At 34.0% G+C, this 25,356-nt stretch overlaps 1 protein-coding gene across 3 annotated transcripts in view; it reads right to left on the bottom strand.

Annotated features, from left to right (window-relative positions):
- LOC119835928 (protein apterous-like) overlaps nt 1-25,356 on the bottom strand; it is a 46,905-nt gene that overhangs the window by 8,222 nt on the left and 13,327 nt on the right. For 2 of the 3 annotated variants that reach the window (XM_038361067.1, XM_038361066.1), the window contains exons 3-5: nt 12,098-12,271; nt 10,243-10,499; nt 762-964 (exon numbers count right to left, since the gene is read on the bottom strand). In XM_038361067.1, coding sequence (XP_038216995.1) covers nt 762-964; nt 10,243-10,499; nt 12,098-12,271 — 634 coding nt within the window. The remainder of the gene's footprint in view (nt 1-761; nt 965-10,242; nt 10,500-12,097; nt 12,272-25,356) is intronic. The other variant, XM_038361068.1, reaches the window with a different exon arrangement.

Genomic DNA, 25,356 nt, shown 5'->3' with positions numbered 1-25,356 from the left:
AAGTAATAAATGTTATTTGCAGTTAACAATTTTCTTTTTTCTTTATTACAATATTTATGGCAAGACTAGGTACTTAGCTATAAATTTACCAATGTCGTACTACGAAGTACGATTTCCGTTAAAAATAAAATTGAATACTTACCTCTTATGCCCAGAAAATATAATATTATGGCTGTAAGTAAAAATCTTGATCAGAAATCGAAAAATAAACATACGGTACGAGTGACCCAAAGTGTCGGATAGAGGTTCAGATAACGCGGCTGAAGGGCACAGACCAGAGTAAGTCGAAAGCGGAACAAGTATAAAAATAATTAAAACTTAACTGTTTGAGCCGATAACCTTGTGAGTACCCCACCTTCGTTTATCAAGATACGTGTGACACAATTCCACATACCATCTCGACAATTTTGATGCTAGTAATCCGTTCCCATTAACATATTCACCGTACACCATGTTTCTAAAACTTGAACACAAAAGTGGAACAACTCCAATCTAAGTCTAATAAGATTATAAATTAGTATGGAAGTGGCGTTCGCAATGCTTTAAATAATCACAGCGCGGTTCGACTAAGCTTTACAGGGATTGAATTCGCAAGAATAAATAGCATTAACCAATTATAAACATTAGTAGCGTTCTAACACTGTCTTATGTTTTAGCAATTTAACCACTGTACGATGTATCATATATACCATTTTGAGTAATGAAGAGGCCAGAATTACTAGAACATACGACGAATCATAGGGTGAATGCAAATAAATTACCTGCAGTACTCTTTTCGGTAGACCGGTTTTCTGGCTGAGTTGCTTCAAATCTTTCGCGTCTGGGTTGTGGTTGATGGCAAAGTAAGACTTCATCGTTCTCAGTTGGTGGTGCTTGAAGCTGGTGCGCATCCGTTTCGTGCGCGAGGTTGCCCCCAAGGCACCCCCTCCTCGGAATCCCATCTCCAGATAATCAGCATTCAGATCTGATATGAGAAGAGAATAGTCACGCTGCTAAATGATAAACATTACGTCACATAAATTAAAAATATACCCACTATTCTAGGCCCTTCTAATCTAGAAGTGGCATGTTATAATTATAAGGAGTCATATATTTCTATATTTGAAATAATAATATACATAAATACAGCAACATAAGGTCAATAAGTTGAAGTAAATAATGTTGAGAATCGAGATATACGACAGTCATATTTCGCGATGCAAATTCGCAATGATTTATAGTAAAGTTTCTAATTATTACACTATTAAACATTAATGTAGACATAATGAGTTCACATTGTACACAATATGTTAATTTTCCACTGACATTGACACTGGTCCTTACCAGAAGCATAACGGTACAAAAAACAACGTCAGTTTTATAGTCACATAAATTTAAAAGTGGAGCGTTTAATAATGATAACAATAACAGTTTTATTTATTTTCTCCCACATGCAATATAGCAAAAATAAGGTGTTTAACAGTGCCGCTACTGCTAATGAGTAAGAGTTAGATTTAATTTTTTTGCCTTAATTCGTCGTGTTTTTGGGTCGTAAATCGATTGAAACACGCAGCCATTTCATTGTTTTCATTTACAATTTCTCAGTTTCAGCGTGACGTATCCGTGACGGGAAAAGCACGCTGCCACATCGCGTCGCACGTTTAACGACCAATAAAAACAGTTGCCAATAAATATTCCGAAACCGAAAGCATACCGCCCTGGACATAGAAATCCAGTGAGTATCAATGCAATTACAGCTTCTATACATCTATGTTAAAACGCGGCCCTACAAACCTGATGCGAAACTTATTTACGGATGTAAATTTACACCGCCTATAATAAGAGCGTATTTCACAGCACAGTTAGAAAAGACCTAATGAATTCAAATCCCGTAGTGTGATACTAAATAAAACAAATAGTGATGAATGCAGGGTCACGGTTACGTTAAAATAAATAGTAAAATTAGCAACGACGCCTCCGGTTCCGAGGTCTGAGCGCGAACAATTAGCGACGTAGGTAATTATGCAGAGATTCGTTGGAGCATTTTACTCAAGAGCTAATGGCGACCGATTCGCGTTAAATGGAACGCTTTAGACGTGCCGCTTGCGGTTACGCATACAATTGTTTTATGTTTACTTTCCGAATCGACGCACAAGGAAGTCGATAGTCGTTCTAGGCCTTTATTTATTATGCTATCGTAAAAATATATATCGCCTACAGAAAAAACTTACATGTTTTTTTTTGTTTATTCAAAATGTTAACTAATAAATAATTGTAGATTACTTAACTATCTCCATAACGTCTCTATTAAAATTCACTGTATACCTAGTAAACATACTAAAGAAAGCATTAAAGATAAGAATAAGATGTATAAAGTTAGATAGCGGAATGAGTACGTAGTTTCATTTACAAATTTAACTACAAGATGATAAGGTTCGTGCATAAAAATGAATGCAAAATAATAAAGGTGATCTCACACCGATCCAAGTGTAGATCGTCCGCGCTGACGTAACGTTTGTATTTGCTCGACATGATTTACGCACCCACTGTCAGCGATAAAACCACCCACCAAATTACCTAGACACATGTCCGAGTATGAAATGGCCCTAATCATATGGACTTTAGGAAAGGCCAGGTGTCCGCAATAGTTCAATTAAAACTGGCCGAGGAACACTTGCCCCGAGCGCTCGTGCATCGCCACGGTGATACGGTCTCTCGGTGAGCAGAAAGGATTTGCATACAAGAGAATTTTCATGTTCTACTCGGAATACCTAGCAGTTGCTGAACCGAAAACTTCCCACTCATTATTATAAAAGATACAGACAGCGGTTTGGAATATTTATAAACGTGATGCGGCGTTTTTACATTGAAATGCGTGTATATTAATGGATTATCAATGTTAATTTTTTTTAGGGTCACGTCGAGCCACGGGGACACGGCAGACGTTGGACATCCTTCCCTTCTCTGTCCCGTTTTCGACAGAACATTTTAGCAAAAAAGATAAAAATCAAATCTCAAACGATGCACATTTGGTAATGGTTCAACGTTGACTTTTATCAACAAATAAAATCAGTATAGAAAACGTCGCGTCCGCTAAAAGAAGACATTATTAATAGATTGAGACACAAAACGTACCCTTGTAAAGGTAAGACGTAAGGTAGGTAAAAAATGTATAAAAAAACAACGTTGGTTGTAAAAGATCACTGTGATCTCATAAATCGTAAGCACCATTCATGTTTAAGGCCGGCAAAAAAATTGAGATTTCCTACACGATAGAGCCTCGTCCGGTGGCCACTAAATTCTTTTGACACTCAAAAAAATAGGATATACACCGTAATACTTTTAATAACTGTTTTCATATGATTCACTATCACATCAGAACAATAATCATTAATTTAATTCGCGTATTCGTGTCAAAATAGCGCTGGAATCTAAAATCATAAAAAATATCGATAGTTTAACAGTCGTATAAGCTTAATATCAACAAAAAGTATAAATTGGAGATTTACCTAAATGGTAGCAGATGTCGTTTCACCAAGCAGCAGGGGGCGCTACCGAGGCGTCTAACTCATACCATATTATACCGCGTAGTACGTCGGTACACGCCGCGAACCATCCAAGCGCCGCTCATATTTCATTTGTTATTACTACTTAAAACTGTGGAGTTATACTGCGATTGATATCAAAAGGAACATCAAAACTGTGTATAATATTTTTTCCAGTTTAGTGATGCTCATAGTATTCGAATTAATATAACCGACTTCGCTATTATAATAACCGTCTGATTAATGACTATGATTAAAATTGTTTATAACATAAAACGTATATCACAGATAAAATATTCAACGTCGAAATATTTCATGAATAGTGCTATCATAAACACATGAGTGATAAACCTAACAAAGGTTTACAAAATACCTACTTACCTATGTTAAGTATTTAAAGATGAAAGTGAGATTACATTTTATAGCCCATGGCCGCAGCAGTATTGGAACACGATGAAACATTTAGCAATTTTATCGATAACAAATCACTACATCACTATTTTTATGACACCCCGCGTTTTTACCAGAACCTTTAATAGGTACCTACACTCATATAATTGTACATTTTTATTTGGTGACATAAAATATACAAGTTATAAGAATTGTTCGCTGGAAAAAAATTAATTGAATATTTATTAAGCGACTTTTATCATTTCCATAAAAAATATGATTTAATTATAGCATTAAAATGCGGTGTCGCTTGAGGAAAAGTCCGTTCGTATGGCTATGTATTCCTATTAATAAAAATAACATCCTGATTTTAATGCCATAAACAAAATGTCGTTATTCTTAATTCGAGAAGGGTTTGAGTAATAAATAAGGCTTCAATATAAAGCTATTGGGTCGGTGTGCCACTGATACAGATGTCTTGTGAGAGATAGCGGCGTTTACTAAACGAAGTAACATGGATATCACATTAGCCGACTGACGGGTAGTAAGACCATAAGTGAAGGTATATTGTGAACCATTTTGTATCTGTTTTTAAAACCGACGTAATGTCTTAAGGTAGCGGCTTATAAACGCATCATGCGTTCAACGTCTTTATTTAAAGACTGATACACTTGTAAAATAAATAACGTTAAATCGTGATAAAATTCATTGACGCACGAAAACTCTTTCTTTATCCACTTTAATATCATAAAATTTTTATTCAAACCCTTTATGTATGCCAGTGGTATTTTAACAGTTATAAATAAACAAAACGCTTCGTTTAACTTTCGTGACATCGTTATCTTTTATCAACACAAAAACGAAGAGAAAAGATATAAAAGTATCCAAACACCTTTTTGTTTCAGCAAAAATAAAGTGTTCTTTTTTTAAAACTCACTACCGTCGGCCATGGAACGCAACCGCCGTATCCGTGTGATCGTAGGACGCTACTCGAAGTGTCCAAAGCCGAAAGAAATTATAAAAAAAAATAAACTGGGTACATATTTTGGCAGGGAATAAATCACATCGGCTGTAGATTCGAGACGCAACCGAACTAAATTTATGGCGGTGCCGTAAGCAGGACGACTGGTAGAAAACTACTAAAAACAAAATAAAAACGAAAAGGTGATACCACGTGACCCCCGAAGCAGATGCGACAACTTCATTACGACATATAATTTACTTCGCTCCCGTTATTGAAGTAGGAAGTGTTTTTTTTTCTTGTCCGCTTTAATTTATGGCCATACATGCATCGAAATGTTGGGCCAGGCTGACGGCTCCTTATTGATAGTGGATGAAAAGTATAGTTGTAATCGTTATCGTGACTTACCAATCATTGAGAATTAAAACTTTGGTTCTTAAAAAAATCATGGTCGTACATATGAGTGTAAGTTAAGCAATTAATAAAGCTTTATACAATATATATATGAGTACATTCGTAGAATTTATTAAGATCAAATTACAAATACCTAATTTGATTAATAATTATAAAAAAATCTAGAAATATATAGTTTTAATTATATGGTAACATGTGACTCTTTTGACATATTCAAATTAAAAAAAAAATTTAACTGTTGAAAATACCATACGTTTTTAGTGTTTATACTTTCTGTTTTAGCAAAATAGTCGATAATTTATTTAAATTTTGTTTTTTAGACTTTCTTCTAGGTATTAGATGAATACGCAGCACAAAACTTTTACTGTTTCTCTATTATGAATAAAAAAAAAAAACTTAATAATGTGTTTTTATTTTATTTATTATGTAAAAGAGACAAAACTACACTTAATCTAAAACTTTCACACCATTCCAAGTCACTTTATGAATAACAGTAAACTCGAAAAGAGAACATTTGAACTTCATGTCACACCGTATTCAATAATATTTAGATAAATTATATTAGATTGTTTAGTGTTTGAACGGGTGGGTGCGGCTGGCACGCCCATCCGACGCCCTCGCGTCACGCGCGTAATGCGTGTACGCAACTTCATTGATCATTGAACAAATTGTATTCTATTATAGACGGCGTGTTACGCTAAGCTCGTAGGCGAGACTCAACCGCGTTCCAATCTAACTAGAACTAAAACGCAATGGTATTTTAACATTTCAAAGTTTTCAGCGTTACATCAAGAAGTAACTTAATAATTTTAATTGTCAATGGGAATACTTATAGGTAAATGTCATAAATCAAAACTTATAATTTTGGAGATTTTGCTTTATCATATTGCATTTTTATAGATAATTGGAGACTACTATACGATCTTTAATTGAGGATATTACCCGGAAGCACTATCTATTAAAATCACGATTCGCATAAAACGTTCTCAAATATTGCCTATTTCCAATAACGTAATAATTATCAAACCAAAACAATTGAAGTGCTGTGATACAAATACTTAATGAACCAAAGTTTATCTATTAACTCCGTATTTCTAAAACTTCCTAAAACAGCAAGGCTTTATCATTATGTTTATAAATAGTTTTTGCGATAACTCCCAAGTTATCATCATTTTTATACATAACCGAGATTTATTGTAGGTATGCTATCTACACGTGTTTATTGGAAACAAATACAAGATAATTTTAATCATCTATAGTAATAATATTTGAAGAGTTAGTATGTTTGTTTGTTTGTTGAATGGCGCTTATCAGGAACTCGACTAGACCAATTAAAAAAATTCTATATACCACGGTATATATATACATACATGTCACGAACGGAGCTAGAGAGGACCGTTAGTGTTCAATAATTGTACTTGGAATTTCAATTATATATTTTTTCGTTTGAATTATAGATGCGTAAACGGTCAAAGACAAATACCATGCTATTTAATATGTGTTATAATTCATACCAGACTAACTATCGACATGTGTTATAGGATATTGATAATGGCAACACAGCGAAGCAAAAACTGTCCCAATGAAGGGCGAATATCGTAAATACTTTGCATTAGCATAAAATGGTCTATTACAATAAAGAAAAATAATTTTAAGGAGTGCCGAACGGTAAAAAAGCACAATTTGAGAGTTAATTGAAGTTTTCCTTACTTGGGTAGTTGCGGCCGTGGCGGTGGAGTCCAGAACATTACGCCTTTCACTGGTTACGCAACCAGACGTTCCCTTATAATTGATATGGCGACCATGAGGGGACAGAAAAAGCTTTACCGGATTCGCAAAAATGGCGACCGGGGCAAAAACCAACCTGACCAAATTCGTGACTTGCGCCGCTCATGTGATCCATCTTGCCACGCCAAGTGTCGGGTAAAATAATTAGTGTAGTCGACAAAGCGAAACGTGTTACAGCTTCATTCGAATTATTTCATCTTATACACTTCTCTTACACACACACTCACACCCACACCACACTATAACTATGGAAACTTATACACTAGATTTCTCTGCCTAAATCTTAACTAACATCATAGATTTGTATTTATTTTGCATTGCAATGGAGCGATTTTACGATATGTTTATTGTGTCTGGAGATATTTGGGACGCTAGAGAGTTAGGTACATTCCTAGCCAATTTATACCTTCACCACGATATTTCATGATCATTATTTCATCTAATTTCCATGGGAATTTTCTTTAACTGCGCGGGTGGAAGCTATTAATTTATGTTTTTTAACGCATTCGTATGCTTTAATTAATATTCTCTTTCTGATACTACATTATTCACAACAATGCATGTAAACAAAAACATAAGCTCCTGAAAAACCATTTATAAGAAACCTGGGTCAATTCTATAAGGACCTACATAGAAAAATACCTATTTGCATCTGCCTGATAGATATTCAAGTATTATAGCTACTTAAGCGATGAAAACAAAACTTACTCTTGCACAATTTAGCTAATAGAAGTTAACTTGAAAATTAAGTTTAAAATTTTTAATTCAAAATTCGTTTTTAATATCTGAACCAAAGTTTATTACTGTGAGATAAATAACGAAAATGGTACATCGAAAATGTAAGATATAGACTTCCATAGGTGAGAGATTATGCAAATTGTTACAGGACTCATATGTTCACCGCATAATACATTAAGACAGAAAACATCGTGCATAAATTCTCTTTCAATTGAGTAGGATAATCATCTCTATAGCTGCTACTATCTCATTAATCAGAAAGATAATTGCAGCATATACATGTACTTACAGCACCTGAGGTGTGTTTAATTAATTAAGTTTTCGGTAGTGAATAAAATTAAACTCTTCATACAATATTTTTAAAATTATCCACACACGAAGCCCTCGTCAATTTATCGTAAACACAAGGGCGTAAAAAATTGTCCCGCCCCATCCGGAGTAAGATTAATGCGCGTTCATGAAACTAGAATCGAACCTCATATTTTGGTTTCGAATTGCTTAGGGTGTAATCCTAGATAGTAACTTACAGTTTTATCAACTTATTTTCAAACGTCTTTCTTCATACCTTAATTACACGCGGTGCTTATTACGGTTTGCTTATTTTTTTTTATCGTTCGAAAATTTTACTTAGGTATACTTAGGTATACTAAGATACATCTATATTTCAACTAATCCGTATCGTACAACTTCAATGTTTCTAGCTACAATAAAAATGGAAAATAAAATGGTACAAAATATTTTCTTAAGATTCCGTTAAGCAATGTCATGAATTTCATAACGTTGAAAACAAAGCAACTCTTAAATAAAACCACCCACAAAAACAAAAAAACCTTGATGTTTAATTTAAATTATACTAACTACCAATAGGTATGTGGCTAATTTAATAAATATTTAGGCATTCCAATAAAAACAGGTAGCATATTACACGAGTAAGAATTAATGCTTCACTGTCTACACTAAAGACCCTGTTTGTATAAAATACACTGTATTAAAATACGGCATTTGTTTTTTTCATAGATATCAAGTAGCAGACAGTATAGCAGTAGTTAATTGCGCAAGTGTCGGCCCCTTTATACCTCTCGATGCATGTGTTAAAATTAATTATGTGCTTTTTAATTCCAGTATGTTCTAGATAATGTCAGGCTCTAATACAACATGTTATTAAATTTTTATGATAAACTCTCATGATTAATAAATAGCTTTTATCGAGCATATTATAAATGAAAACCTATATCAATCGCACAGTTGGATAAACGAACATCTGTTTATTTAAAAACCAATACCGCAAACATGGTTTTCAAACTTTTTTATAGTGTATTAATTTTTGATATCTATCTCCATATACAAATGATATTATTAAGAGCGGTACGTTCCATAATAAGCACGTGGCTGGAAACAAATACGTCCGCTAGGCTGAGGCGTTCGGTTCATTGAAATGTACCGAGTATGATGAACTTTGGATTGCGTCCGACACGCGAATGCTTCAGGCTACACGTGAAACAACCTGTTCGGGCTATTTCAAATATCCAGAATTCTTCTTCGTTCATACTGTAACCTATAGAACGACTAGAAATCCACCTACCTACCTGTACTTTTTATTTATAATACACTCAATGTTATGATACCTACACGCCAACCGTGCATAAAATTCACGCAACACAATCACTTGGAAAATTAATGCGTCAAGAAGTGTGTTCGCGACTCATTCAACCATTAACAGAAAAAATAAATGTTTCTATAATTTTTATTAGACTTTGTGTCTACTCAGATAGTACTTTAATGCGATACGATCGACATAATAATATTGGAGTAACGTGCGGCATGAATTGTATCGATAGCTTGTGTTTCATTTCTTTTTTCATTTTTATTTGGCGACTGGTCGAAATATTGTGTTCGCAAGCACATGGATACGTTGAATAATCTTAGTTTTTTATCGGTCACCGTCGACACGCAACGCACTAATTTCAAAATTAAGAAGGAATTCTCGTCAAGGCACACGGCGCACGAAGTCGCCTGTACCAGTGTCGACCAGATAAACGGACTGGTTTCGATATCTTGAAAAAAAGCGAAATGTTTTAAATTCTCCTTTTATAAAATACTCACACGGGATGTTGCCTCCGATAATCTTCTGAGCTAAGTGCAGTTTTGACTTTAATGTGTTAATAAAATTGTAACCGTTTTGTCGGAGGAAAGGCCCTGTGTTTGTATTAATAACAATTTAGAAGTACGAAATTGCAGATCGTTCTGTCGCGTTCCAGTACCGAGCGACGTCCTGCACACATTCGGCTTTAACAAGGTGTCAAATGTTCCTTTTAGTGCGTAATAAAGACAAATAAGGAGCTAAATGATTGTTTAATGGGAAGTAACAAAATAAGATCAAACGATTTACATTTCGCTTCTGCGTAATCGCACGTAATATTAACTCACCGAGATTTGCTGTCATTAAATCTTGATCTTTTGGTTTCTTTTTTCTAGGCCGTCCTTTCTGTCGTGGAGGGGGCGCCGCTGCACCGTTGAAGAAGGATCCTTTAGGAACATCGGGTTCCACTCGCGCGAAGTCTGGCGAGGGATAGGGAGGGTAGTGTGGCCCCGGCGGGGGTCCGGCGTAGGGCCCCGGGCACATTTGCGGCGGGCCTGGCATGGGCATGTGAGAGCCGTAGTCCGGCATTGTTTCATAATGTAGCCTGTAAAATATCGTACATATTTTTACCCCTAATTCTTTTATAACCGCGCAGATGACGTACTTGCTACAACGAAACGTTACTGCGTCACGCTAGATAGATTTGAATTATTATGATAAGCTGCTTTAATCCAGTTAGATACTCATAAATTAAATGTTATTAAACTAAATGACTTTATTTAAATCAATTTGATATAAATAGAGTAATCTATATAATTGTATGAAGAAGTCGTGTTAGGGTGAATATCAGATTTCGTGTTTTGCACTTGTCCACCCAACGTGGGTAAAACATGGTAACTTCGTATTTAATGAATTATTGCGGTTTATTTATTTTTTCATTGTAAAAATTAACGTTAAAAAATACTAGTTTTTCAAAACGAAGATATCTATGTAAAAAATTATAAAAGTTCAAAAATCTCTTTGACGCGACCTTCACTGTGTCCTGTATTTGGGCCGTCTAATTTTAATAATATTTTGCTAAATTCCGCTATTTACAAATTTTCTATATTATGTAATATTGAACTTCATGCGGTTATAAATTCTTTTTTATAATCTATATCAACAATTATTCTAGTCCATTCAATTTTGTCCGCGACAAAACCACTTCATTTATTTGGCGTATTTGTAAAATCTCTTTACTGTTTCATTTTAGACGGAGTGTAGACTCGCCCACTACATTTCAGTGTTCTCACCTTAGGTTCTAAGAATTAAACACGAATAAATCAAAAGCAAAGATTAATGTTTTTAGAAAAATGGTGGGAGTTATTAATTGCGTAGGTACCTAATTTCATCGATAATCGATTTTATGTCTAGACATGAGTTTAAAATTTCTATATTTTTCATATTTCTTTGGTGCTAATTTCATCAGATTTATTTTACATTGAGTTTAGGTATACTAAATAGATTTAAATAATTAAATAATAATAGTGGAATATAAATTTAGAGGCAATAACATATTTATACATGGAATTAAGTTGTGTGCAAAGTATCCTCCATAGAAATAGCAAAATTTCAGACGAAATCTGACATTAACCCATTGTACCTAACTGGGATCATCGGATTTTAAATATTCATAATTGGTCTGTCTCCTCTTGGAATAGGATGATAACTATTAAAATTAAAAAGAACTCGTAACAATCTACCCCTGCGGAGCTGGGGCGACCGACTAGTACGATAAAAACATTCAATTTTGATAAAGTGTAATGGTATAAAATATACAATTTAAATAAACTGCTACAATACCAAGTAGCTCGAGCTGTATCTCCGCTCTTGTAGTTTTCTTTTATTATCGTCATATTTTATAAATGATAGGCGACGTTCAATGTAACGTGATAGTACCGGGAGCATACAGACACTAGAACTAAAAAGGTATATTAGCATTATTATGCTTCCCTACTATTTAACCAATATAAAACTAGGGTAGTTATTAGTTCACCTGCAGTAATTTTTTAACTGCGAATACCTACTAGGTTATATAGCTTGGGATATGCTATGTCTTTCTCTGTCACGCACAGAATCACATCAATAGTTATTTTATAAAAATTTTGAGCCATTGATTTTCGGGATGTATCCTAATTCCTAATACTAATATTTGGTGCTTACCTGCAATAAACATTTGAATCCCTGATGCCAAACGTGTCGCCTTTCGTCAGTCTCGTGCTGCAGAGAGCACATGAGAAGCAGTGGACGTGAAACACGAGGTCCCGCGCTCGCATCACCAGCTCTGAAGCGGATATTGGCGTGTTGCACCGCGCACACCGTTTTGAACCGTATAGCCTACAAAATAAGAACTTGTTTGTGTATTTTGCATGTGCTCACAAGACCCATTTTTGCACAGTGTATAGACTATTTGGTACAATATTCTGTAGATTTGCTAAAATTCTCACAAAACCAGTCTGCTTTTCTGGTAAGAGTGAGAAACAAACAGCTAACTAAACCTGTAGTGGAAAAAGGGTCTTATTCTATTATATTATATTAGAAACTAATGATGATAAATTGTAACTTAAACTTTTACTTTCAACTCCAACCTTAAACACACTAACTGCATAACAAAAGTTATTTCTGTTTTTTTTCAGTAAAAATTCGTAGTCATTTTTTATTAGTACCGTAGGTATGTTTTGTTAAAAAACATAAGTATTATTGAGTGTCGTTAAAGTACACTTTCGAATGAGTTTAATCATTAAATATTGTCTTATCGATAAAAAGCAAAAATGTCAAAGCTCCTTCCAATTACAGAAAGGGTTAAAAAATAACCGTACCTACTTGAAGTCATTAAAATAACATACGTTGTTTCGCGTGAAGTAAATCTAATTTAAATTATAAAAAACGTGCCGTTCAAATAATTTCACACCTGCCGCACTAATAAGATGTTGTGAGTATTAAGTAACAAATATGCACCTCTAGAAAGGTACTCAACAAATTCTATTTAGATAATTAAAACCGGTATGTGACCGAGATTGAAGATAGGGCGTTCGACTCCCGAGTGAGACATCCCCGTGTGGTCCCATTTCCACGACTCGGCCGTATCTCGATCAAACAACGCTGAATTATTCTCTAAATTATAAATAAAATCGTACCATCGGTATGTCTCCTATACAGAAACCTTACAGAATTACTTTTAATTACCAAAAGATCAGCGCATAGACAATTTGAATACAGTTAGCTATTAACAAACTATATAACATAACTAGACAACTAATGCATTCAGCTAATTACAGCAGTGTTTGAGCCTCGTTTCCAATTTGAAAATTCGTTGCAATAACACATAACGGTATTTTAATATCATACAAGTTAATGGATTTGTTTATACTGAAACAATTGTTAATTTTATCATTCATGCGACGGTTCTCACACTTTATATATTATTTTATAAATATTGTAAAGCACCTGGCTACATTTCTACGTAGCGTGACGGAAAAGTTCACCTGAATGGTAAAATATGTGCTAACGTGCAATTGTTTATAGTAAATATTTATTGTTATTTATTTCGTTAACATTTAATTTGTTTTTATTTGATTTTTTGACATATTGTTTACAATTTTTTTATTTTATCCCACTTTTTAATAGACAAATATTTGCTACGAACATAAAATATTGCAATGATGATAAAAATGGATTAAAAATATATTTAACCGTGACCATAAAATACACTGCGGCGGTACCTACAGTTTAATGAACTGATTTATATTTTAAAGCGAAGAATTCAAGGCAACGCTTAATGTTCAATTATGTTATTTTGATCATAATTCTTCTGTTTATAGTACCTAGCTACCTATGTACATTCTGTATATTTTTTCAAATATTTTCCAAGTCCGTTAAAATTTATTAAAATGCTTAGAATTTCTAATGTTTTATTCAAGTATTCTGTAGCACAAAAAACATACCACATATTTTGTAAACAACTTGAATTTTATAATTGCATTTTTAAAATGGCTATCGCGTTAGTAGGGCCTCCGAGATATCTTAAATTAGATTTTCGGTAGAGACTGGGTAAAGAGCTCCCAAAATAACTGGAGACAGAATCAATCATCTCTAGGTAGGTACCTACTTGTCCGTACAGACAATAGTAATATTTATATATGCGTTATAAAACTTATAAGGATTCATTGATTTGGTGAAATGCACCGCCACGATGCTATCTCTGGCCAGACACCCTCAACTCTACAGGTTCTTACTACAAGTGCCAGCTTTCCACTTAGGTAGCTAAGTTTCTAAACGAAAATACTCAGTCTATTCTTGTTTGCATAATTTCCAATGAGGTAATACAATATGAACGCAGTGTTTATGAAACAATTATAAATTAAAAACAGTTAAAGGAAAATACTTCACATTTAATTGAGTGTTACTTTGTATAATATGTTTCAATTATTTAAGGAAATAAAACGAGAAGAGCACGTTAACAATAAAATAAACTGAAATTCTAAATAATTTCCTTATGCGTCGGCATACTTCCCTTTGTGTTGATTAATAATTATTTATTATACCGCTTCTCAGGAAACGATAAGGGTTCTGCTGATAGTGTTAAAGCGAGTTAGCCGGCGCTTCGAACAGTAAATAACAGTAAGCTTTTGAATGAATATCAATATAGAATTGCACTTAAAAACCAAAATGCGTCAACAAACTGAACGAGTTAACATAACGAGCATCACATTAAATATTTGGCATCCGAAACCGATGCCCTCTAAGCCCTTAGTAAAACTAATTCGTAAACCTGTGCCTTTCACGCAAGAAACAAGCTGATTCGACACGGCTTCACAAACAATGGCAAGCGGCAAGCTTTATTTGTTAATAATGTTTCACGCCACACGAATGTAACACGCCTATTCAGCACCAATAACGTCGAGTCCTAAATTGGTTTTCAATAAAACCTATTTGAAAACTGGCACGCTCCAAAGTTCTGAATATTTAACCAATACCTACGGCTGGACACAGATCTTGTGTTTGAATCCCGAACACTTGTTGATGACAAGATCAATATAACATTCTAATATTATATAGTTACGGTAGAGGTGGAGCTTAAATACACAGAAATATAATTTTAATAATTATCAATCAACTTTTAAACGGAGGAGCTTCTCAATTTGACCATATGTTTTTGTGTTTGTAAGAACCTATTTTGATAATTATTTTTGTTTTTGATAGCTGTCTTCCGTGTCATTCAATTTTAAATTATTTTTAATACAAAATCGTTATCCATTATAAAACATAAGTATCACAATGTAATCAATATAAAATATAATGTTCAACTTCAACAAGAAAAAATTCAATACAGATATTATAATCCCATTCAGGTGTCAAGTGATACTCCTACCAGTTATGACTTGAAATTAAATACTTACATATTAATATTTCTCGCGATGTCCCATGTATTTTTTAACAATTCATTTATACAGCCGACCAATACATATCATTCTCCACAGCAACTTGACGTTGCCACAAAAAGTTGCCATACGTGTTCGCAATTACCAATCACAACTCTGTCGCCTTACACGAAAAGAATATATAAAGAAAACAACCAGTATCTTAGTACATAGTAACACTTGTAACCCTTATCTGGTCGGCTTAAGGCGCAAATATCCGACTCAAGATCGATTATGATGTACTCACCGACCGGCAATACTAATCAGTATTAATTTTTAAGCGGTGAATTAATTTTTATGTCGTACATGGCAAGTCGAGGCTTTCCAGGCCTCTGCAATAAAAATTTCTCGACAATAACCGGGGCCGTGAGCCCTCATCCGCAGCACCTAATTATTGCTATCGCATATCTTCTCCTTGTTCACAAGCCAATGATATTTTTAATGACTATATGAAATTAATATTAAATTATTGTGTAAGATAGAACGTTGGAAAAACTGTTCAATTGCGTTCAGCAAACTTAGGCGTGAGTGGAAAACGGCCGTGTACAAAAACCAGTTCAGACACTTTATATGGAAAGCCGTCGTACCGCTTCAAAACATCTTTTTAGTGGAATTCTTCACCCCAAAAGTGCTATTTTAGTTTTACGCGACAAATGACTACCGTTCCGACGCTGCAAGATTGATAGGGCGTCACCGATAGATGGCGATGTTGCCATTAATTAGCACCAAGCGTTTGAGGTTTAACCCTCAGTCGACAGTCGACACGGTGTCGCTTTGCAATCGTCCGAACCGCACCGCGACGCCCTTACTAACGGTACACTAAATTCTATTTCACAATATGCTCTACCTCGTCCTTCGCTTTTGTGAGGGATACATGGTAAATTACATATTCCCTAAAATAGATGCCATCCTTTTACGCTTTCTTAATGTGACCTGTTAGAAAAAAACAACCGACATTTCTTTTCTTGCATTTCAGTATCAATGATGCCAATTATTTATAAGTAGTTATGTACAATAGAATCCTGTTTGAATGAAAAAGCAAGATTGCATGTTACGGAGCCGGCTTAACTAGATTCCGCCTGAAGACTACTAGATACAAGAAATGCGAATTTTTCCGATCTTTGATTCAAGTTTTTCCTCGTGGAAGAATGAAATTTAACAGGTATTGAAGGATTTATACTCGTAGAAGAAAATGTGTATTTTACTGTATTAAATATAACTAAATGCTTAATGGGCGATCAATGCTTTAGTTAATAAAGACCATTTCGAAGATTTTTCTCACGAATTCGTAAATATTTCATCTTATAGACGTCATAAAATTTATGAATAAAAAGGATTAAATAATAACGCAAAAGAATAAAATTATTTCTTAATAAAGCTTACTATGTGCACGATTCTCCGTTTAAAAATCAAAATAACCAGAGTTAATATTATTAGTAATATCCATAACTCAGAAGTCTATTTTTCATACGCACAGAACACGTGTTAGGGGAAATTGAGGACTGATTTATTCTTAGGTTCACAAAATTAGACACCGTAAAGCTAAATTAGAATGAATTGATGACACGAAATTTACCTGATGTGTGTGCGATTCAAATTTATAGCCACTATGTATTTTCAGAATGTCAAACTGTTTTTATAATATGCTTAATCAGTAGCACGCAAGGTGAAAATATAATAACGGATAGGTTTGATGAAGAATCTATTTTAAAATACAATTATGTTGAAAATACTAATCATTTAATCAACCTAAACAAACACGCACCGTTTGCGCTAGCGATCGCAAGTGGCACTCAGGTAGTCTGTGAATTAATATAAATATGTAAGCAATTCCTTAATTATTTGGCAAACAAATCGATATTGATAAAAATAAGCTATTTACAAAAGTAAATTAAAAAATACATATATCTTAAAAGCGGTAAAAAAAAGTCAAGAGAAATCGGTGCTTCTATTCGTCTTTTAGTCAAAAATTTTAGACTATGAATTTGTCATGGTTATCATTGTGGAATCAAACGAAATATACGTGAGCACACGGGAAGCACCAGCATTCAAATAAGAAAAGAATCATGAGATTGGTTCTGCCAGTCGAACGTTCAGAGGTATATATTAAAATATAAGTACAGTCGAACCGAGAACTCCTTTTCCTTAAGTCGATTAAGAAGAGCTTACATTCTACATGAATTAAAATAATCCAAAAAAATTAAACAATGAAATTTACTTGATCACATGGGTCAAGTACATCATTTACCTTACGATATGCATACAAAATGTCTACTATATGAGCAATTTCTTAGATCCATTGTGCAAAAGAGAGTCTTATCGCAACACGTACATAGGAGCACGTTGATGCGATCTTTCGCCCACTAGCGGCCAATTTGGGAGACCCGTACAATTTATTTCGTAAACATAAAGACAAACGTACTGTGCTCTAGACGTGTTAGAAAGTTACATCTCAGATGGAGTCGATAAGCAACATTTACATGTACACAGAATTTTAATTCCTCAAATTAAATTTATTTTGTTTTACTGACCTTTGAGCATTTGTGAACCGTACGTACTTGTTTGAGATTATAATATTTTATGTAATTATAATATAATTTAATGCAGAGTTAATATGTAACGTTTTACTTTTTAATTGTATAAAACGTATTATTGTTGTAATATCTTCTTTACCCACCACACATTTCATTCATTTACCACATTTCTACCATTTAAAAATATTTTATCGAAATGTTGCCCGCAGTATACAAACGGGAATTACGTGTGCGGTGAGTATGTTGATATAATTTACAAATTAATACGCGCATTACGCATCAACGTCATACATAACTTGACACGCGTTTTCATTCGATGAAACTGCATTGTAAATTAGCCACGTATAGCCGTTTACACACTTGGACAGTCTGCTTAATAGTGGATGAAATGCGTAGTTTTTGCGTGCACGTGTCAGGGTTTTTCTGTCAGCAAATGGCCTGGAAAATGGTGCACAAGAAAATGGATATTGTATCAGGGAATTCTAATTGTCATTCGAGATTAGTCCCGAGCTTTTGAAATTCTCGCGAGCAATGAAAACGTGATGCGGAAAACAATGGCATTCATATAAACGCTAGGTATTATCACAATACGGCCATCGTGAATTGCAAAAACCTGTCAGTTTAAACTGATATTTATATCAATGACTCTAATATAGTTATTAAAATTTCGTGTTATCTATGCATGTAACGCCATCAGTGGTATCTCTGTTTCACACGAAATGATCGAACGTTCGTCTCTTTGCCATTACTACGATATGTCCGGTTTATCTTGTCCAAAAATTATCTTACTCTGTCAACTAGCAATGAGAAGTTATTTCCTCAAACAACCGAGTGCAATAACAACGAAAAGGCATTATGTAAACACTTGAATTTTACCTAATAATGATAATTAAACCGCATGTTACATGCGGTAACGTTAATTATTATTAAAAAAGTCATGTGTGTTGAACCTGTTATAGAAAAAAAATGCTAACATGTAAATATCAACTCATATCTTATTCTGAGTTTATGCAAATATATGTAAGAATATCTAATAATTTTACATACGTTTATTGCTTACCGTATATAAAACGATAAATGTGCTAATCAAATAGAAAAGTAACCCAGTTTTATTATTATAATGAACTATAACATATTTGTAGTTGTTATTATTTTTCTTTGAACGCTATATTCTTATAAATCGTAATGTTATACGATATTGTTCGAAGTCGCGGTCGGTATAAAGTTTAAAAGCCATGGAGGCAACATCGGAAAGTCACACATTAATAAAGGATTCATTCAATTCCCACTGCTTTGGTATTTATAGCAGTTACTTTATTTATAAGGTTTTCCAGTTATATTGACAATAATATAGTGTTGTAAACCAAAACGAATTAAATACCTTGTAGATGAAACCGAGAAGATTTGTCAATCCAACTTTACAACGTCTGTTAAATTTATCTAAATGCACTTTTTACTTCTCCATTTGCTTCCTACCGTTTCAACAATTTTATGGTTGTTTTATGTTGATAAAATTGAAAGCCTTCTATATTTCCAATTTTAGTAGGTAGCTAATGGAACTATCAACGAGTATAGAATGTATGTACCTATCGGAATCATAAAAAAGTTATAGAAACAGGTAACAATTACATGAAATAGGTATATCCACACAATTCTTTCATAATACTGATAAGATACAGCACAGTCAAAGTTTCATTTCAATAATCAACAAGAAACGAAACCCGATACCAGTCTTCTATTTGTAAGCCGTACAAATCGCACCAACTCCCGCCCCACCCACCGAACTGACAATGTAACGAAACCAGAAATACAGTAGAGCCACCCGCGTATCGTGTTACCGAAATTTGTAACAAATTGCGATATTGAGCCATTGAGGGTAGCGCGCTCGGCGGGGGTCCACGCGCTGTGTTTGCAAATAAACAGTCGACAGTATCCCGGGGTGCACAATGAAGGCCGTACCTGGGGGTTGTGCAATTGTGACCAGCGTGACGCCGTCGGCCGCGGAGTTGTCGCCCCGCGATACTCGTTCTCACGCGAAATAGGAAATACTCTATGGGAATTCCTCTCACTGAGTTTAATAGTCAAAATTATTATTCATAAATACCGAGCTCACCCGCTGATCAGCACCCGTTCATTCTTGTCTATGCTCATACTGCGCGCTACCAACATTTTTAAACGATTGAATTAATAATTTTACGACAAATGTTACTGTACCTAACGGTGAATACATCGAGGGAATAATACACGGTTGTATTTTTTTATTGTTTCTACATATTTTTAAATACGTTATAATTGTTTGAAAAATGAAAACTTTCAAATAAACAATACACACGCCTATCATTCGGATTTATTTTTATAAATTCATCCTAAATAAAAAAGTACTGTGAATAACTTTACGGTTCGAATTATAAATTAATAAAACTTCATATGTGCTCGTTTGGTTGTTAATAGAAGCAGTGATAAGAGGAGGGCTTTCAATCAAGTGCACTCAAGTACTCGACAAATCATAATATATAAAAACTAAACAATGCTCAAAAACAATGTTTTTATTTGACTAACACAAACACGTAAGTATCTGAATGGGCCTTGATTTTTTAAAACTATTCTTTGTAACACAATGGTTACAATTATTCCGGATTAAAGCCAAACATTCTACTAATTTTATGCGAAAGCATCGAGGACTGCAAAACAAGGCATTGTTTGATTCAACATGGATATAATATTGTAAGATACTCATTTTATATTACAACCTAATTTCTACCACAATACCAAAAATAAGAGAAAACGTTTGTGATACTATGAAAAACGTTAACAATTAATCTGTTTTTAAAATTAATAATAACAACATGCCAACAGCGTGAATTTACCACAATGATTTTACAAGAGCGATTCATTCAAATTTAGCGAACCGATAAATCGCATTATGGAGCCAACCATTTATGGTGGCTTTATAATTTGATAACAAGTTTGTGATTAAATCTAGTGTCCGAAGAGACCTCTACATCAATGATATCAAATGTAACATCAACGTTGGTAGTACAATTTGAAATAATGCTGGCACTATTGTTTTCCTAGCGTACTTTACTCGTGAACTTTATACAGGCATGTCAAACATTTAGGAAGTGACTATATCAACAAAAAAAAACACAATAACCGATACCACAAGCGTAGGGGACAACAATATTGAGACGTCATTCACACAATAGAAGCAACCACACAATAAAATTGTCATCATTCATTTGTCAACAAATCCTTAGAGTGCACACAAAGCTCCCAATGACCCTTATTACAAGCGCATAGGGGCTTGACTTGCAATAACAATAAAAATTCCGTTTCCGCTAAGACCATCTGCGCCGACAAAACATAAATAGGTCAAATGTTTTTGTAAACAAGTATTGTGTTGCGATTTTAAATTTTCTGGGATGTTAATGCGAACAAACGATTATGGAAACGCATCGCCACGTAATGTTAAAAAAAAATCTCCGACATCTTGACCTAGCTACTATGGATTCCAATCGATGTACCTACTTTCTATACTCGCATGTCCAGTTAAAACGTTAGCAATACACAGGAAAGTGGATATTATATTACACGTAGATTGAAATAAACATTTTTGTTGGTAGTAAACCGTAAAGGGACGAGCTTGCGACCGTTAACAGAGATATCTATGTACATAAATATTTAGATTTAAACCAGATAAAATGAATAGTGATACAGAGCCGCACTATTACACATGTATTGAGTTCAAAAGTTTATCAATCAAGGTGAGTAACACGAATGCGAACTTCTTTGTTGATAGCGAATGGATCTTAAGGTTTCACAACTAAGTGGACACGCCAATGACACGACCGTGCCCTTGCTTATTGCTCCACAATAAAATCGATTCGCAACACAATACTTTACTTATATTCAAATAATATCAAATTGCCACACCATTGACTTTTCATTATACACCGTAAACGCCGTCACTTGATAACATTCTTAACAAATGCATTGCGAATGGAGGAATTAACCCTGAGAAGTATTATTAATCACTCGTGACGGCCAAATGCATAAATCTGTGGATTTCTATCTTTCTTCCGTACGTTCCTCGATCGTTACAGTCTATGACGCTTAATTTAGATCTTATCGCCTAGCTAACTAGTTATCAAAATAATTTCTGATTGAATATAGAATATGAACGTATTCTTTATAGTAAAGACAAAAATACAAAGCTTCGAGTTATAATGGATAAATGTTTTCCAATATAGCAGTAATAGTCATAATTACGACTATTAATTACTACAACCCAATTATACAATTACTCAGTTTTACTTATTGATACGTTATAGCACATAATAATACGGAGTACAATAAAATAATTCGAATGTATGAAAATTCTCATCACACGGGTTGAATAGTTAATCATACGTCACGAGGCTAGAGGCAGGTGTTAAAACTAGTTAATTAAAAGAAGGTCGCGTTTGTTAGTAAAAACTTGGCGAAGTATTTACAAATGTGCAGCATGATGTCACCGGCGCCGCAGCGTCGCATGCAAGTGGGGGGAATATTAAAATATATAATAGTATACCTCTGGCCCATATCGGAGTACTAGGCCCGGCTGACCCGGACGCGATATCGATAACTCCGTCTGTCGGACGCGTGACAACACTGTTTTGTTTACACTGAGACTCGTGCGACATTTCGTATATATACCTACGGTTCAAAGTTCTAATACGATGTTTATTCTTTGATAGTAATTACGCTATTTAATCTCGGCCATTCCTGTCACTTGTCAGGTTCACGACGTGAACTTCTTAAACACACTTGCGTGCCACGATTACAATGGTAATTAAATTACATATCATGCATTATTTACATCGCAACTGTCCTCAACATTTATATGATTTTCTAGCAAAACGATAGTTTTTATTTGTGGTCACTGTTTTGGTGTCGTAAAGATTTTTTTATGAATTTTTATTTGCCTACTCGCAACCTTCGATTTCGTAAATTTCGAACATTGTATTACAGTTCAAACTTACTCAAAAACAATTCTGGATCTCCAAATGGTTAGCTAATCTTATTAAAATTGGACAAAGAGGAGGGTCTTAATTAACTGTGCGCGAAAATCTACGACCGAGACGCAATTCTATTCTGTTATTAAAAAAAGATTAAAGGTTTTTAACCCTACTTTCTCTTGATAAAAACAAATTTCTGTATTATTCTGAAAATATCTATAAATCCCCATGAGTTCTACACGAGTAACTACAAATAATTATATAAAGCATAAAATAGCCAGCTAATTCATAATAACTTTACGTACTCTTATCTGTATCATAATTACATTATATGTAGCGAAACGATTATTCTTTTATAATGACATATAAAAAAATTTACCAACTTCCACAAAATCGAAGGGGAAACGGAATCGCCATTGTTAATAACTATAAATGGTAAACGCTGGAAATTTAAACGGAATTTTTATGAGTGAGAAACTGTTACTGTGTTTCGGAATATAGAGTGTGTTATTTTATTTGAATAATTACGAAAACCGTAAAGCGTTGACAGTATTAAAATGTGGATAGTTGGTTCACAGTTGGATATTTCGGCGTCTGGTCATCGCCCCAGTGAGAAACAGGGACACAATGCACTGGCTCACATACGATAGCAATCACAATGCTTATGAATGAACCTGTAGTGGAACGATTGCAGACTAGATATAACTGCTTAAGCAATGGATTAAACGGCTAGCATCACCTGTTTCTTAAGCGTGTTTTTATGATATATTGAATCTTTGAAAATAAGAAAACTGAATAGGAATAAAATGCTTTTTTCAGTTGAGAACCTTAGTAGTTTACTCTGCATCGGCAACTGTATAACATCGGTCGATTTTATTCATATTTTAATATAGCTTATATCTATATATATAAAATTCTCGTGTCACAGTTTTCGTTGCCATACTCCTCCGAAACGGCTTGACCGATTCCTCTGAAATTTGGTAAGCATATTGGGTAGGTCTGAGAATCGGCCAACATCTATTTTTTATCCCGATATTCCTACGGGATACGGACTTACGCGGGTGAAACCGCGGGGCGCAGCTAGTATTATATAAATTCTAATTGTGAAGGAAAAAATAACCTTTCAAAAAATTCATTACAGAATAAAATGAATAAATAATAATGCATAGAGTTTAAATATAAATAGGATACCATAAATTTTAAATAATACATATATATCTTTTTATATCATATTACGAGAAGTTTACTCTTATTAACATTATGTACCAATTAGAGACCATTGCAATCCTATAAAACTTTCTCCTAAATATTTATCTGTGTATCTATATTAAATGATTATAATTGTATAATTGTATTATGTGTAATATTTAAATTTTAAAAATATATTTCTATTCAATAAGTTCACCATAGAATATTCAAAAAATATATTAATTCGGTAAACACCCATTATATTTATTATAAGAACTTATATGTAATTAGCGTACCTACGTAAATTTATTTTTAAACGCTACTATAAAAATAAATGACTCACATTATTATAATAATTAAGTAGGTATAAATAATACAGATAAGTTTTATCATACAAATTAACGATAAATAACAAATATGTATATATATCTGAGGTATATCTAGTAGCGAAAATACATTTAAAATGGATTTCATCGCGTAAAAAGTGACTATTTATATTAATGGAGGTGCATGTCTGACACACGAAGAACAAAACACAGACGACGATCATAACATGACAAAACTTTGAGATATAAAAAAAATAGTTCGCGTGATCGGCGAGAGTTTGATCGTACTAATCCGTCAAGCTATGCGCAAGCGCATGGGCCGTGACATCACGCGAACTTCCGACGGGAATACATTTTTTCTACGATGAAATTATTTCCACGACCGAAAATACACAGAACATGCAATTTTATACTCTTGCGCCGAGGCAGAAGGCTATTAGAAAATACCAGCCGCAACTTTATTGACGATACGGTCTGATACAGTGACTGATCTCAGACATACTGAGGAATTGTGTTCGGCTAATGCGTTTCTGTGTTTTATTAATATAATGTGAGTCCTCGAAAAGTGCAATTGCCAGCTGAGATCGAATTTTTTAAATAAAATTAATCGATCCACACATAAATATAAATTTACGCACTCATGTTAATTTATATGCATGATAAGGTTTCGTGAGCACAAAAATAATTTTTATAAAATAAATGGATGGATAAAGATAATCGTGATAAGGCGCCGAAGCCGCAGGAGTGAGTAATAAAATACGACACGAGTAATTAAGCTCTACCTATACATATTAATATTATCTTCAAACTATACGCATTTCCTGTATTTCTACATTAAATTCAACTCCCGAGTTTTATTCTCATATCTTATACAACCGTATGTATGGACATCTTGAAATGAAAATAAAAAGCTCATGGTCAATATATCATATTTCTTTTCACATCATTGGTACAAAA

The sequence above is a fragment of the Zerene cesonia genome, chromosome Z (genome assembly GCF_012273895.1).
Source record: "Zerene cesonia ecotype Mississippi chromosome Z, Zerene_cesonia_1.1, whole genome shotgun sequence".
NCBI lineage: Eukaryota > Metazoa > Arthropoda > Insecta > Lepidoptera > Pieridae > Zerene > Zerene cesonia.
This window is presented reverse-complemented; position numbering and strand designations above follow the sequence as displayed.